We start from the raw sequence: 16,141 nt of genomic DNA, 5'->3' as shown, positions 1-16,141 counted from the left end.
CTCACATTTGTACCTCCCCCATATCTTCTCACAGGTCATTCCTTCCTTTGAAATATTCCTTAGTGATTTTTTCAGTCAGTTTCTGTTAGTAGCAAACTTTGTTTTTAACAACAACAACAACAACAAAAAAAAATGGAGTCTACCCTCATTATTTAACATAAATCAGCTTATTTTAGAATCTTAGGTCAACATTTATTTTCTGTCAGCGTTTTGAAGATATTCTTTTGTCATCTGTCTTCTGTTGTTGCCTTTGGGAAGTCTGCAATCAATCTAATTGTCTTTGTGGATAGTTTTCATTTCTTTCTGATTGCTGTTGAGATCTTGTGTTTGATTTTGGTGTTCTGCAGTTTCACTATGATATGTGTGTATGTTCCCTGAATCTGAAGATTAATGCTGTTCATCAAATCTGCAAAATTCTCTCATGGTTAGTGCTTGCTGGTACATCTTTTTTCTTCATTTTAATTTCAACCTACTTGCACTTTTTCAAAAAATCCAATCTAACAATTTCTGCCTTCTGAATGAGTCTTTTTTGTTCATTCACATTTAATGTGATTATTGATATGATTGGATTGTATCATGTCATTGTTTTTCCTCTGTTCGTTCTTTGCTGTCTTTTGTATCAAATAAATGTTTTAGTGTACCATTTGAATTTCTTTATTATTAATTCCTTTTTACTATATTATTTGAGTTATTAGAGTTGCTCTAGGAATTATAATATGTATCATAACTGATTAAATCTAATTAATTCTGATAAAATATAGAAACCCTGCTCCAATGTATCTCTTTTTTTTTCTCTCCCCATTTGTGCTATTATTGTCATGTACCTTTCCTGTGTATATGTTCTAAATCTAACAATTATTATAAAAAGTAATGATGATGTTATAATAATAATTTTGTAAAATTTTGTGCCTTTCAAAGAAGTTGAGAGAAAAAAGGAGAAGAGTATATTTACAGAGTCTTTTATGTTTGTCATTTTTTGTCCCTTTCATCTCTTCCTGTGGAGTTGAGTTACCATTAAGTATCCGTTCCTTTTAGCCTGAAGAACTTCCGTGAATATTTCTTGTAAGATAGGTCTGTAACAAATTCTTCAGTCTATATGCATTTGGAAACATCTTTAATTTTACTTCATTTTTGAAGAACAGTTTTGCTGAATATAGAATTCCTGGTTGGCAGTTTTTACTTTCAGCATTTTGAATATACCATTCTACTCCCTTGATGCTTATTGTTCTGATGAGAAGCCGGTTGTTAATCATATTACTGTCTTTTTGTGTGTGATGAATTGTTTTTCCCTTGCACTGTTAAGATTTTCTCTTTGTCTATGGCTTTCAACATTTTGATTGCAATGTATCTGGCTATGAATCTCTTTGTATTTAACCTTGAGCTTCTTTAATCTGTAGATTAATGTTTTTTGTCACATTTGGAAAGTTTTGAGCTGTTATTTCTTCAAATATCTTTTTCTCCCCCTTTCTCTCTTCTTCCTTTGGGATTTCTATCACATGTATACTGCCTTGCTTGTTATTGTCCCATAGGTCTCTGAGGTTCTGTTTATTTGTATTCTTTTTTTCTCTCCATTCTTCACATTGGATAATTTATACTGATCAAGTTTACTGATCATTTTTGATGCTGAGCCCTTCTAGTGAAAAAGAAGGGCACTTTAGTTATTGTACTTTTCAGCTCCAAAATTTCCATTTGGCTCTTAAAAAAATTCTTTTTGTTGTGATTTCTTTTTAATCCATGTAGTCATTGCTGTGCTTTCTTTTAAACCTTTAAACATTTCCCTTAGTTCTTTTAACATATTTGTAATAGCTGCTTTGCAGATTTTGTCTGATAAATCAAACGTTTCAGGACATTCACATTTTCTTGTTTATTTGCATGTCTCATGATTTTTTTTTTGTTGTATATCGAATATTTTAAGTAATATATTGCAGTGACTTTGGATTCATATTTTACCTTTTTAAAACTTTAAAAATTTATATTCTAGTTCATTAACATACAGTGCAATATTGGTTTCAGGAGTAGAATTCAGTGATTTATCACTTACATATAACAGCTAGGACTCATCACAACAATTGCCCTCCTTAATTCCCAACACTCCTCTAGCCCATCCTCCACCCACCTCCCTCCATTAACCCTCAGTTTGTTCTCTACTGTTAAGAGTCTCTTATTTTTTTTCTCTCTCCCTCTTTCCCCTTCCCGCCACTCTTATGTTCATCTGTTTTGTTTCTTAAATTCCACATATGAGTGAAGTCATATGGTATTTATCTTTCTCTGGTTGAATTCTTTCACTTAGCATAATACACTGTAGCTCCATCCACACAGTTGAAAATGGCAAGATTTCATTCTTTTGATGGCTGTGTAATATTCCATAGTTTATATATATATACATTTGTGTGTGTGTACACACACACACACACGTCTTCTTTACTGATTTTTGTCAGTCAGTGGACATTTGGGCTCTCTCCATAGTTTGGCTATTGTTGACAATGCTGCTGTAAACATTAGGGTCCATGTACACCTTCAGATCTGTATTTTTTTTTTTAATCCTTTGGGTAAATCCCTAGTGATGCATTTGCTAGGTTGTAGGGTAGTTCTATTTTTAACTTTTTGAGGAGCCTCCAAATATTCTCGAGTGGCTGCACCAGTTTGCATTCCCACCAACAGTGCAAGAGGGTTCCTCTTTCTCCACATCCTTGCCAACACCTGTTGTTTCTTATGTTGTTAATTTTAGCCATTCTGACTGGTGTGAGGTGGTATCTCAGCATGGTTTTGATTTGTATTTCCCTGATGATGAGTGATGTTGAGCATCTTTTCATGTGTCTATTAGCCATCTGGATGTCTTTTTTGGAAAAGTGTCTCTTCATTTCTTCTGCCCATTTCTTAACTGTATTATTTGTTTCTTGGATGTTGAGTTGGTAAGTTTTTATAGATTTTTGGATACTAATCCTTGAGCATATTTGTCATTTGCAAATATCTTCTCCTATTCTGTAGGATGCCTTTTAGTTTTGTTGATTGTTTCCTTTGCTGTGCAGAAACTTTTTTTCTTGAAGAAGTCCCAGTAGTTTATTTTTGCTTTTGTTTCCCTTGCCTCTGGCAACATGTCTAGTAAGAAGTTGCTATTATGGCTGGGTGCCTGGGTGGCTCAGATGGTTAAGTGTCTTCCTTCTGCTCAGGTCATAATCCCAGGGTCCTGGGATTGAGCCCCAAGTCAGGCTCCCCGCTCAGCAGAGAGCCTGTTTCTCCTTCTCCTTTTGCTTGCTTCTCCCCCTTCTTGAGCTCACGCTCTCTCGCTGGCAAATAAATAAATAAATAAATCTTTAAAAAAAAGTTACTGTGGCCAAGGTCAAAGAGGTTGATGCCTGTGTTCTCCTCTAGGATTTTGCTGGTTTCCTGTCTCACGTTTCAGTCTTTCATCCATTTTTAATTTATTTCTGTGTATGGTGTAAGAAAGTGGTCTGGTTTCATTCTTCTGCATGGGGCTGTCCAGTTTTCCCAGCACCATTTGTTGGAGAGATTGCCTTTTTTCCATTGGATATCACTTCCTGCTTTGTCGAAGATCAGTTGGCCATAGAGTTGTGAGTTCTTACTTTACCTCTTGAAGATTGCTATTGCTTTGTTTATGTGTTTGTTGATCCCTGGACTAAATCTGTGAAATCGGTCTTCTTTGCTAAATGTGGCCTCTGATAGATTCACCATTTTTTTTCTTTCTTGTTTTTATTTTTAAGCCTGGTTTCCTAGGGGGTTTGCCCTTGTGTCTGCATAGCTTAGTGTTCAGCCAGAATTGTGTCCCAAAACCTTGAGCCAGAAAGTCTTCTCTCTGCTTATGGTTCTATGTGTGGACTAGGGAGTACAAACTTCAGACTGTTTTTCAGCCTACCCTGGATTTTACTTTTTTCCAGGCTCTCTCTTGTCACTGCTACACATGGACACAAGCTCCACTGGCCAGAGAGGTGTGGGCAGTTCGAGGCCTCTCTGTCTCTGTTGGGCATGCACTCACCTCTGCTCAACCCAGCATATGTGGAACGCTCATCAAATCTTCTCTGGTTATCTCATGTCCTGGAACGCCTCTGTTACATCCCTGCCTAGTCTGCCAGTCCATTTCTTGCCCCAAACAGTGCTGCAATCTCAGCTTTGCCTTGCTGTGTTCCTGTTTTCCCCCTAGTTTTCCCTCTGTCCCCCACCCCCTGTATAGTTCTTGATACCATACAACTATGTTCCAAATTAAGTGAGCCCCTTTTGGCAATGGCAGTGAAGCAGCTGGTTTTCACAGCCTGTCTCACCCTGGCTGAACTATTGCAAGGGATGGAACTGGGAATTTGAGTAATGGGAGCAGCCTCAGGCAAGGACGCCACGGACTCCCGCTGTTCCGTCACTTTCAGGTCTACGCTTCTTTGTTGTATACCTTTGATTGATTTTCAGAGTGATGAAGTGGTTGTCTTTGACAGTTTTGTCAGCTTTATAGCTGCCTTGCCTGTCACTCTGTCATGCGTGAAGTCAGAAGTCTGCAAAGTTCTCCATCAGTCTAATTAACTCTTCAGATATTGCGGCTTCTACGTTCTATCTAGCCTCTCACCTGGAGCTCGTATTAGTTGTATGTGGGACCTTCTTACTCTTTCCTACGTGCATCTTAACCTGTTGTTCATAATTTCCATCTCTTTGCCTCTCTGTGCTGCCTTCTGGGTGAGTTCCTCAGATGTATCATCTGATTTACCAATTTTCTCTTCAGTTGTGTGTCATCTCCTATTTAGCTCATTAACTGTGCTTTTAATTTGACTTTGTTTCAGTTCTAGAAATCTGGTTTGGTTCCTTTTAACTCTTTCTAAGCTTCTTTTCAAAACTTTTATTCTCTCCTTATGTTTTCAGTTTTATCTTTTAAGTTTTAGAAGTTTTAAACATAGTTTATTTTATTTTTTAAAAGCATTTTATTTATTTATTCAGGAGAGACAGAGAGAGAGGGAGGCAGAGACAGAGGGAGAAGCAGGCTCCCCGTGGAACAGGGAGCTTGATGCAGGACTCGATTCCAGGATGCTGGGATCATGACCGGAGCCAAAGGCAGAGGCTTAACCAACCAACTGAGCCACCCAGGTGCCCCAGAAATTTTAAACATAGTTTAAAAGCTAATCTATTTTAGCTAAGGAAACACTAGCTACAGTAACAGATAAAGCTTGCATTCTCAATGACTTCACTTAATAAAACTTAGTTTTTGTTTCTATCTCAGTTTGCATTAGTTGTCTATTGCTACACAATCTATTACTCTCAAATGTAGTGTCTTAACACAACAAATACTTATTATCTCAGCATTTCTGTGGGCCAGGAATCTCAGTGCAGCTTGGGTGGATGCCTTCTGGGTCAGGTGACTCACATGGCTTCAGTCAAGGCATTGGCCAGGGCTGTAGTCGTCTCAAGGCTTGACTGGAGGAGTATCTCCTAACTCACTCACTCACATGGCTGTTGGCAGGCCTCGGATGCTCACTGGCTATTGGTCAGGGTCATCAGTTTTTTTGACATGTGGGACTCACCATAGGGCTACTCATAACATAGTAGCTTGCTTCTCCCAGAGCAGACTCTGAGAGAGAGTGTTCAAGGTGGAAGTCATAATCTTTTTGTAATATAATCTCAGAAGTGACAGTCCATGTTCTATTCATTAGAGTAAGTCTAGTTCATAGTCAAGATGAGGGCCTACACGAGGGTGTTAATGCCAGGAGGTGGAGATCTTTAGGGGCCGTGTCAGACATAGTGTACCACATGGTCTGGTGTGAACTCATTTTCAGTGGAACTTTCTTTTTTTTAAATTTTTTTATTTATGTGACAGACAGAGATCACAAGTAGGCAGAGAGGCAGGCAGAGGGAGAGGGGGAAGCAGGTTTCCTGCTGAGCAGAGAGCAGGATGTGGGGCTCGATCCCAGGACTCTGGGATCATGACCTGAGCTGAAGGCAGAGGCTTTAACCCACTGAGCCATCCAGGCACCCCTTCAGTGGAACTTTATCTGTGAGAATCTTGAACAGTCTGGGTTAGGAGTGGGTCCCTCAGAAAATATTTTGCAGTTGTTTCTGCTAGACTGTTCTTGGTTTGGGACAATTTCATGTTCATTTTTAATTTACAGGGAGGTGTCTGGGCCGTGTAGGCCCACAGGCCCACAGAGTCCCGTGTCTGTGTGAAGACCAGCTTGTGGGTACAAAAATCTTAGGAGATTAGCCTATTTTTCCCTCCCTCCAATGCTTAGACTACAGACTGGCTTCTTGTCATCAGCCTGTGCTGCTAATTGATTTCTTTTTTTTTCTTAGTCTACCATTCATGAAAGATTTTCCCTTTCCCACGTTTATGGAGGTTCTCATTCCTAATGCTGTGTTTCATGTGGACCCAACGCCTTCCTCCTACACCCAAGTGGTTGTTAATACCTAAGCCCTTTGGCCCCTCAGACCAGCAAACAGTGCCCCCACCTCCCACCACCGCTGGACTGTTTGCAGTACTGACTCACACAGTTAATATTCTGATTTTCTAGTCTCCTCTTTGCTTTTGTCCCCTGGGGACATATCTTTCTTTCTTGTAAGCTCAGCTATGCGTATAAAACATTCCTTATGTTTTATCCAGTATTTCAGAGTGTTTTGAAATGGGAGTGCTTTCCAAGGTTAGCTAGATTATGGCATGGGTAAAGTGTACAGGACACTGTCTAGCCCCCAGAGGACCCCACTGGCTCTAGCACAGGCAGTTTAAAAATTAGACCCAAGCCAAGTATTTTCCTCTATATGTCCCACATTCTTGGAAATGCTTACTGATCCAAAGTCTGGTTTGGACAGAGGCTAATGTTCCCATTTTCTAAGAGGATACTTTGACTTTGACTCTACTGAAAGTGGGTCTGAGGGTAGCAAGTTGGAAGGCAGTGCAGGGATAACAGGAGAATTCACAGCACAATGTTACAGTTTTAAGATCAACATGGGTGCAGTATTCCTCTGGGAGTCTATACAAGTCTGTGTTTTCCTGGGGTCCTGGTCCCTTGTGGGAACTTCAGAATCTTGTCTTCACCAATAGAGGTGGAAAGGATGTGGTCCCAGGGAGTTTCTCATCCCCCCCCCCCCTCTGTCTGCTTTGGATGGAGTTGGCCACAGGAATAGCATATGGTTGGGATTTCAAGAGCTTCAGAAATGCTGGGAAGGAGAGGCCTCTCAAAGGTATTGTCAGTGTGATTTAAGAACCTCTTACTACTACTAATAGTCTATTATGTTTATTGAGCATCTGCTATATGTCAGATATTACGCCTAACACTTCACACACAGAAGAGGCTTGGAGATACAGATACAAGCTGCAGAATGAGATTCCTTCCATCTGTGGGATCCAAAATTGAGACCAGAATATTCTCTACTGGGTTTAGATCAACTATCATGTGCCCCAGAAGCAATCCTCTGAGCTGGATTGGTTCTGGTTGGGGAATATCTTGAGCATGACCTAGAAATAGCAGGAGTTAGATCAGCTTCTGAGCTTCAGGAAATACCCAGGCACTGCTAGTTCTTTGTACCCCAGAGGTTCAGAGATAGGAAACTGAGAGGTGGACTTGCAGAGGGTCACGATGAAAGCCATGGCTGTCCCCAGGAGTGTGGCTTGTGCCACACATAGTGCAACTTCACTTCTACAGGATCTTGAATGGATTTTTCCGTGACCTGTGATTTCTCTACACTTGTAATGAAGTTCCATTAGAATGGGGGAGCTGCAGAAAGAAGTCCATACACTCCTTTTTGATATCTGGGCCCACACTGGAACCACTGAATCTGAATTTCCAGTAAATTGTGTCCCTGAGCTTCAAGGTAGCCAAAGTGAAGAGAGGTATATAGTTAGAGAGCCCAGGGTTCAGGTCCTTGGGATGGAGCTTGAGTTAACATAGGTTTAAAAGGTCCCCAGGAGATTCTGATTCAGCCTGGCAAAAGAGCCAGAAAACCTGGCATTTGGCTTCAGTTAATCACTTACAAGCTGGGCATCGTTGTCAACTCATCTGCCCCGTCTGAGCCTTAGTTTGCCCCTTGGTAGAACTGGATGGGAATTTCTACTCAGTTGGGAGTAGAATTTAGTGATATCATGTTATGCTTTGGAGGTGGAGTTATGGAAACATTGAGCTGCATTTTATACGTGGATCAAACCACTACGTTATCTGTTGATTTCACACAAATATGATGTTACGAATCCTTCCTTGGAGATGTCACAAGATGCAGCCAGGTGACATTTGCTATCGCATTTACTGTGTGGATACTGCTGAGGACCTTGTCCGAGACTTCATCCAATGCCCTCTGCACAATCACTTGGTGGGGGGAGGAGATTTCTCTCGGCCTCTGTAACAGGAATGGTTGTGGTTGTAATGAGTGGTGGCCTATTTCCAGGTAGACCCTGAGACCTTCACATGCTGTTGACCAAGGGCTCGGTGTGTACCAGTACCTGCACCAAGTGCCCATGTTTTTCTTTGAGTCCCTTAGGTAGTAGTGCCCCCCATGAAGATGGTACCATTATCATTCCCATTGGGCAGGTGACTCAACAGCCCCAAAGCTTTAAGTAGTTTTCCCAGGCCACACTACTGGGTGGTAGTAGAGCCAACTCTTGAGTCTAGGTTGGTCTCCCTCCATAGGCTCTGCAGACAACCTGCAGGCTATACTCCTTGATGCTTTTGAAGCTCAGGGTCAAGTGTGCTCATATCCTGTGCTCCGGAGGTAGGGCTTCTCCCTGGGACCACCCACCTTTATTTTTCCTTTGTGCCACTTTTCTTGTATAATAGGAAAAGAAGCTGCAAACTCCATAGTACATTTAGTCTTAGTGCAGTGCTGTGGGACATGGTTCCATGAGCAGAGTTTTTGTTTTGCATTTTCCTTAGTTGCTTTAATTTTTTTTTTTACACACCATAGATTCTGTACCACAAAATATCAAGATGAAAACAAGAACCTCATTTCAGCAATGGCTGAACTTGCCTTAGAGGATGAGCGTAGGGAAGGAACCAGCAGGCCAAATCAGAACCCTAGTCAGTGGGAGAAGGCTGGGAACACTTGAAGGTTAATAATTTTTGCTCTATCACTTACCCACTGATTTCTGTGCAGTCCCATGGTATGTGTCTCTATAGGTTGCTGTCAAGCAATTTGGTAATGGAATAGATCATAAATAATAAAATAAAAGGTGACTTTCCCTGCATTTCCCCACCTCCGGATTGGGCTGGAGGGGGACATCCCTGGTCCTCTCCCTCATGATTAGGGGAGAGAAATGTGAGGGGCTGGACTTGGTGAAGAGGAAGATGGGATGGTCCCAGGAGTATAGGAGAGGCACAGACGGAATGGAGGGAGGAGTATTTAAAGGAAAGACTAGACCCTAAGATGAGCCCCAAGGCAGGCCTGGACAGCAGCACACGGCAGTGGTGCCTCCGTCTTTCTTTGCACGGAGCGAGGGTTTCTTTTTGTTCAAAGGCAGAGTCGTCACACTGAGACCATACCTTACTAAGGCAAAGCGCCTCCCAGATACTTGCTTCCATCCCAGCACCCCAGTTAACTCTTCTCCCTACCCCTGTCCCCAGCTCAGCGACGAGCTGAACCAGCAGCTGGAGGCCGTGTGCGGGTCCGTGTTCGGGGAGCTGGAGTCCCAGGCGGTGGATGCCCTGGACCTGCCCGGCTGTTTCCGCATGCGGAGCCACAGCTACCTCCGGGCCATCCAGGCCGGCTGCTCTCAAGACGACGACTGCCTGCCCCTCCTTGCTGCCCCTGCCTCTGTCTCAGGGAGGCCCGGCTCCTGTGAGTGTGCCTTCTCTGCCCCTGGCCCGCCCCTAGCTTGGAGAGCGAGGCGACGTGCTGGTGCGGGCCCAGGCTACAGCTGTGCTGCGTGACCTTGGGCAGCGGGCTGGCCGGTCTGGGCCGGGCGCTGGGGAGAGCGAGCCTCGGCACGTGGAGTCCGCGTGCCTGCTGGGTCCTCCGGCGCCGTGGGTGTGTGTGTGTGTGAGGGGTCGGTCGGTGGGTGGGTGGGCCACAGACACCAGCCGGGCGCGTTTCTCACCCGCTGCGTTTCTGCGTTCACCGCCACAGCCTTCAACTTCAGAAAGGCCCCGTCCCCCATCCCGCCGGGGAGCCAGGCCCCGCCCCGCATCTCCATCACCGCCCAGAGCAGCACCGACTCCGCCCACGAGAGCTTCACGGCGGCCGAGGGCCCCGCCCGGCGCTGCAGCTCCGCGGACGGGCTGGACGGCCCGGCCATGGGCGCGCGCACCCTGGAGTTGGCGCCGGTGCCACCCCGGGCCAGCCCCAAGCCCCCTACACTCATCATCAAGACCATTCCCGGCAGGGAGGAGCTGCGGAGCCTGGCGCGGCAGCGGAAGTGGCGGCCGTCCATAGGGGTGCAGGTATGGAAGCAGGAGGTGGCGAAGCAAGGTCAGGCCCTGGCCTGTCGGGGGCGCGCTGAAGGGGTTGGGGCGGTTTCTCTGAGCTGCACGTAGCCCCCGTGTCTGGCCATCAACAGGACTGTTAAAACCAGTGCCAGCCCCACTCCATTGTCTCTTGTCCTGGAGACATCACCTCCACTGGGGTTGGGGACTGGTGGCCAGTTTGACGCCTCTCACCTCCTGGGTCACTTTTCTTGTTCGGGCAGACTGTCTTGGCAGAAGCTGCCCCCTGGCTTGGGGCTTAGCTTCAGCTCCCCCCCACCCCCCTCGTCCGCTCCCCCATCGAGGGCTTGTATCCCAGGTCTAGCCCTGGCCACTGACTCTCGCAATCCTGCCGCCAGGTGGAGACGATCTCAGACTCAGACACTGAGAACAGGAGTCGAAGGGAGTTCCATTCCATCGGAGTCCAGGTGGAAGAGGACAAGAGGTAGGTCTGGGTGGGGCCATCTCAGCCTTCCCCGGGGAGAAGAGAGAGGACCGCCTAAGGCCCTCTGCATAAGGTCCAGCCTGCCTGCACGCCCTCTCATTCTGGAGGGGAAACCAAGCCCTTCTGATGGCGAGCAGCCACACAATATCCTCAGACCTGTTACCAGGGCAGTCATCAGACCTAAAGTGAGTTCTCTTTGTATGCACGCCTGTCCCGGCTGCTCTGAGGTGACAGGAGTGGTTGGAGGAAGGGGGAAGTAGGGAGAGGTAACAGGTAGGTGCTGAGCAGGCCTGCAACAACTGTCGTTTATGGGGGATAACAGGATTTTTCCAGTCCCTCGTTGCTTCCTGTGGTGTACAAGTATGTGAGCTCTCAAAGAAACAAATAAACATGGGGCCCCTGGCAAATGTCAGGGGCCCTTGGCAAATGTCACACTCCTCCTCACTGTGCTCCCTCAAGCATTTAACCAGACAGGGGTACCTATTATATGCCTGAGTCTGTGGTGTGCCTGAGATGGTAGAATTACTAGCAGCCACTCTTCTGGCATTACGTGGCCTCCAGAAACATGGTTTCCTTAATTTCCAGCTGAAAAATCAGCATTTTCAGCTCTGGAAGGGTTACTGGGAGGAGGCCCTTGGTCTTTGGCTTCCTGTGGGAAGACACTTGGTCTAATGGCCATGTGGCATTGCCACTGTGGCCCATCTGTCCTCGGGTGGCAGTGTCCCCAGGCCAGTGGCTCTAAGTAGGGTGTCTGTAAGGGTTTCATGGTCATCTGGACATCTGGAAAACTAGACTCCTAGCACCAGCCCCTCATAGGTCTGTTCCCAGTTGCCATCGTTGGGCCTTTTGCCTTCCACTCAAGTTCCCCTAGCTATTTCTGGGAGTCCCTGGGAGTATGGATTGTGTGTGCCCCTGATCAAGTCTTTTTGGGGTTCCCGTGGGCTTCACTATTTTTCTCCATGCATACTCCAGCTCCTTGCAGTTCCGTACGCTCCTGAGGCTGTGAATGCCTCTCAAACATGAAAATAGTTGCCTTGTTGGCCCTATCATTCCTGAAGGCTAGTGTCCTCCAAACTCTTATTTTTTTTTTTTTTTTTTAAGATTTATTTACTGAGGCACCTGGGTACTTCAGTCGGTTAAGTGTCCAACTCTCAGTTTCAGTTCAGATCGTGATCTCAGGTTCATGAGATTGAGCCCTGTGTGGGGCTCTGTGATCATCAGTGAGTCTGCCTGGCTCTCTCCCTCCCCTCCTGCCCCTCCCCCATCAAATAAATAAATAAATATAAGTCTTTGAAGATCTTATTTACTTATTTAAGAGAGAGAGAGAGAGAGAGAATCTTCAAGCAGACTCCTTGCTGAGCCAGGAGCCCTATGCAGGGCTTGAACACATGACCCATGAGATCATGTCCTGAGCTAAAACCAAGAGTCAGATGCTCAACCGACTGAGACACCCAGGCACCCCTCTTTCAAACTCTTAATATCCCACAAAGATCTCAGAAAATTAGCACTTCATGGCAAACGCAATTCACAAGTCCATGACCTGAGTTCTTGTGAGGTGGGGTGGGAGGCATGGAGGGATGTAACTCTGTGTTGAGAACTCTTCTCCCAACTCTGGTGCTGCACCAGGGACCATCAACCAAACCCATTGCCCCCACTTAGTCTCTTATAAGGTTTCTTGGTCCTTCATCCAGTTAGGCCCCTGGGGGTCCAGGGCTTCCTCTTAACAAGCCTGAATCCTGGGAGGAGTGCAGTAGGCATTCTACTGAGATTCAGGCTAAATCAGCAAACTCTGTCATTTGTTCATTCATTCATTCAGAAAAATACTTATTGCGCATCTGTTATATGGCTGTTCCTGTTAAAGGCTCAGGGAAACATCAAAGAAATGAGTCTGTCTCTCATTAGAAGTCATGGTCTAGAAGGGAATCGAGGCAATGAATAAAGGTTTCACAACTAAAAATATGATTATACATTATGGTATAATATGTCATGGGATATTATTATATGTTATGGTAGACTATGAAAGCAGAAAGCTCAGAGAGAAGGGATCTTCTTTAGGGTGAGCGGGTGACATTTAAGCTGAGACTCGAGGATTGACAAGGAACACTTAGGTGGAGGTTGGGGGTGGAAGCGTTGCAGAAAGAGGGAATAGCATATGTGAAGGCGCTAGAGCAGGACAGAATTTGACACGCAGCAGGAACCGCAAGAAGGTTCTGGGGTGGTGTGAAATGGATGGGGCAGCGGTGAGGGAGTGGATCAGAGAAGAGGCAGGCGGTAGGTCGTGCAGAGCACGGGAGTGATAAAGAACTGGAATTTAATTATAACTGATGAGTAGCCATTAAAAGGTGAAAGGAGCATGACAGGATCTAATTTATGTTTACAAAAGATCACTAGCTGCTAAGTGGAGAATGAATTTGAGGGAAATAATAGTGAGTGTGTGGGGAGGCTAGTAAGCAGGAATGTTTCCTGATCCAGAAGAAAGGTGACAGTCTTTTGCATTATGGGGGATCTCTCTTTCTATTGTATTTTATAATTGGGCACTACTGGGGTATGGGAAGATCGTAAAGCTTTATACAGCGATTTTGTATTTAACAACATTGCTGCTGTCTCTTAGTGGGACTCATAGTTTACCCGAAAATCATGATGGGTTTTAGTTAGTCATGTTTTCTGTAAATGAGGATATTTCTGTCTTTTACTTTCTAAATTTAAATTCAATTAATTAACATATCATGTATTAGTGGTTCAGAGGTAGAGGTCAGTGATTCATCAGTCTTCTATAATAATACCCAGTTCTCATTACATCACGTGCCCTCCTTAATGTCCATGACCTTGTTACCGGGGTGGGAGGGGTGGGAGACCCCTCTTCCCTCCAGCAATCCTCAGTTTGTTTCCTATGTTTAAGAGTGTTTAAGAGTCTCTTATAGTTTCTCTCCCTCTCTGATTTAGTCTTCTTTTATTTTTTCAAATGAGGATATTTCTTTCTTTCTTTCTTTCGAGAGAGAGAGAGAGAGAGAGAGAGCATATGCATGAGTCGGGGGAAGGGCAGGAGAGGGAGAGAGAGAATCTTAAGCAGGCTCTGAGCTGGTTGTGACAGGGGTCTTGATCTCATGACCCTGAGATCATGACCTGAGCCGAAATCAAGAGTTAGATGCTTAATTGCCTGAACCACACAGGTGCCACTAGAATGATATTTCTTTTAATATTCTTTTCTTACAATAATGCATTGAATAGGACTTCTAGTTCACCGTTGAGTGGAACAGTCTTGTCCCATTCCTGACATTAGTGGATAACTTCTCAAATCCTACTCATAAGTAAAATGATGTTTGGTACAGATTTTGATGGATACTATTTATCACGTTAAGGATACTATTTATCACATTAAGTTCCTAGCAGGTTAAGAGGTTTCGCTTTTATTTCTTTTTAAACAGAAAACAAGAGTGGCATTTTATTGAATGTTTTTTCAGAATCTACTTAGATGATAATAGATTTTCTCCTTTCGTCTGTAATGTGAATTTTGTTAATAGATTTTCCATGTTGATCTGTTATTTCATTCCTGGGATGAACCCTGCTTGATGCTGTTATCAGTTTGGATGAAGTTTGGCTGGAACAGGACCTCAGTAGTCTCTTCAGTGCGTTTGTCTCTCACTTAGAAAAAAAGAAGAAGCATGGATGTTGAAGTGCAGTGTCAGAATCCAGGCTTTTTCCGTCTTGCTGCCCTTTTACTCTGTGTATCATGTCCTGGGAGCTGAAGTTCAGGCTCCAGCCATCCTGTCTGCATTCTGAGAAGTACCAAGGAGGAAGATTTCCTGAAAGTTACACCCTACATTCTCACTTACATGGCACTGGCTGAAACCTCATCTGGTGGTCCCATCTAGCTGCAAGGGAGTCTGTGGCATGGAGTCTTAGTTGGGAAGCAAGGCACAATGAGCAGAGCACATAGCTGAAAATCAGGGTCCTTATGGCTAAAGACAAAGAGAAGAATGGGCATATGGAATTCTAGCAGTTCTTGCCACAGTCTTGCTGTGTTATTTTTTATATATGTTACTAGAGTTTTGAATAGCCATTACTTTGAGATTTTTGTAATCTGTGTTCATAAGTGATATTAGCTAACGATTTTGCTTTATTGTGGTTATTCAGTTCAGGTATTTAGGGGATGCTGGACTCCTGAAATGAATTTGGTAGCATTCTCTGTGTTTCTGTTCCTTGAAACAATTTGTGTAAATGAAGAATTATCTAGTTCTTAAAGGTTGAGTAAAGGTTGCCTGTAAAACTATCTAGGCCTGATGCCTTTTGGGAATAGGAGGAGCTTTTAGAATTACAGCTTCAGTTTCTTGAGTGGTTATTGACTTGCTCTTGTTTTCCTTTTCTTTTTGAGTCAATTTTGGGGATTTATATTTTTCTAAAAGATGGACCATTTTACAAAAATTGAGTTTTCAAAAATTTTTGGCACAAATATTCTTTCAGTGTTATAGTGTTATAATTTCATATGTTTTATTGTATCTGTAGCTCATGTCCCCTCTTTTCATTCCTAGTACTATATATGTATGTCTTACCTCTATTTCTTAATTAGTCTTGTCTGAGGTTTTATTATTTTATCATTTTAATATATTCTTATTTATTTATGAAAAATTATTTTATTTTTTTAAAGAGAGAGAGTGAGTACATGTGCAAGTGGGTGGGGTGTGGGTAGAGGGAGAGGGAGAAAGAGAATCTTAAGCAGGCTCTTTACCTACCATGGAGCCTGTTGTGGGACTCAGTCTCACCACCCTGAGATCATGACCTGGGGATCATGACCCCAGCTGAAATCAAGAGTCTGGTGCTTAGCTGACTGAGCCACTGAGGCATCACTTAATATATTTTTTAAAGTTATATTTTAAAGTTATATTTTATCAGTCTTTAAAAACTCGCCTTTGGATTTGGTTGGTGTCTCTATTGTTTCTCTGTCTTTTATCTTTTTCTTTTTCCTACTATCTTTGTCTTTTTTTTTTTAACAGCTTCTTGAACACTGTTTCTTATTTTCCACCATGTGTTTTTAAGGCTATAAATTCCCTTTTAACTATACTGCTAAGCTGATAAGTTTTGAGATGCAGTATTTCCATTGTTCAGTTCTAAATAGCTTGTAGCTATTATCATAATTTCCTTTTACACCAAGGAATTATTTTGAAGATTTTTTTTTAAGTTTCCAAATTTTGTTGGGAGGGAGGGTTTGGGAGCTCCCTTTTCACTACTGACTTCTAAATTTGCTGCAGAATACAATGCATTCTGCGTAATATTTTTATTACTTAGAATTTGTTGAGGCTTTTTCTGTTTTTTATATATATATAAT

General features: G+C 43.6%; 1 protein-coding gene across 1 annotated transcript in view; it reads left to right on the top strand.

The window, feature by feature from the left end:
- The window catches only part of DLGAP3 (DLG associated protein 3), a 61,892-nt gene that overhangs the window by 31,480 nt on the left and 14,271 nt on the right, over positions 1-16,141 (top strand). Inside the window, exons 6-8 of the mRNA XM_059377207.1 lie at positions 9,537-9,750; positions 10,039-10,352; positions 10,733-10,818. Of these exons, the coding sequence (XP_059233190.1) occupies positions 9,537-9,750; positions 10,039-10,352; positions 10,733-10,818 (614 nt within the window). The remainder of the gene's footprint in view (positions 1-9,536; positions 9,751-10,038; positions 10,353-10,732; positions 10,819-16,141) is intronic.

Source organism: Mustela nigripes, chromosome 14 (genome assembly GCF_022355385.1).
Source record: "Mustela nigripes isolate SB6536 chromosome 14, MUSNIG.SB6536, whole genome shotgun sequence".
Classification (NCBI taxonomy): Eukaryota; Metazoa; Chordata; class Mammalia; order Carnivora; family Mustelidae; genus Mustela; species Mustela nigripes.
The sequence above is the reverse complement of the archived record's forward strand: the minus strand, read 5'-3'. Positions and strand labels throughout refer to the sequence as shown.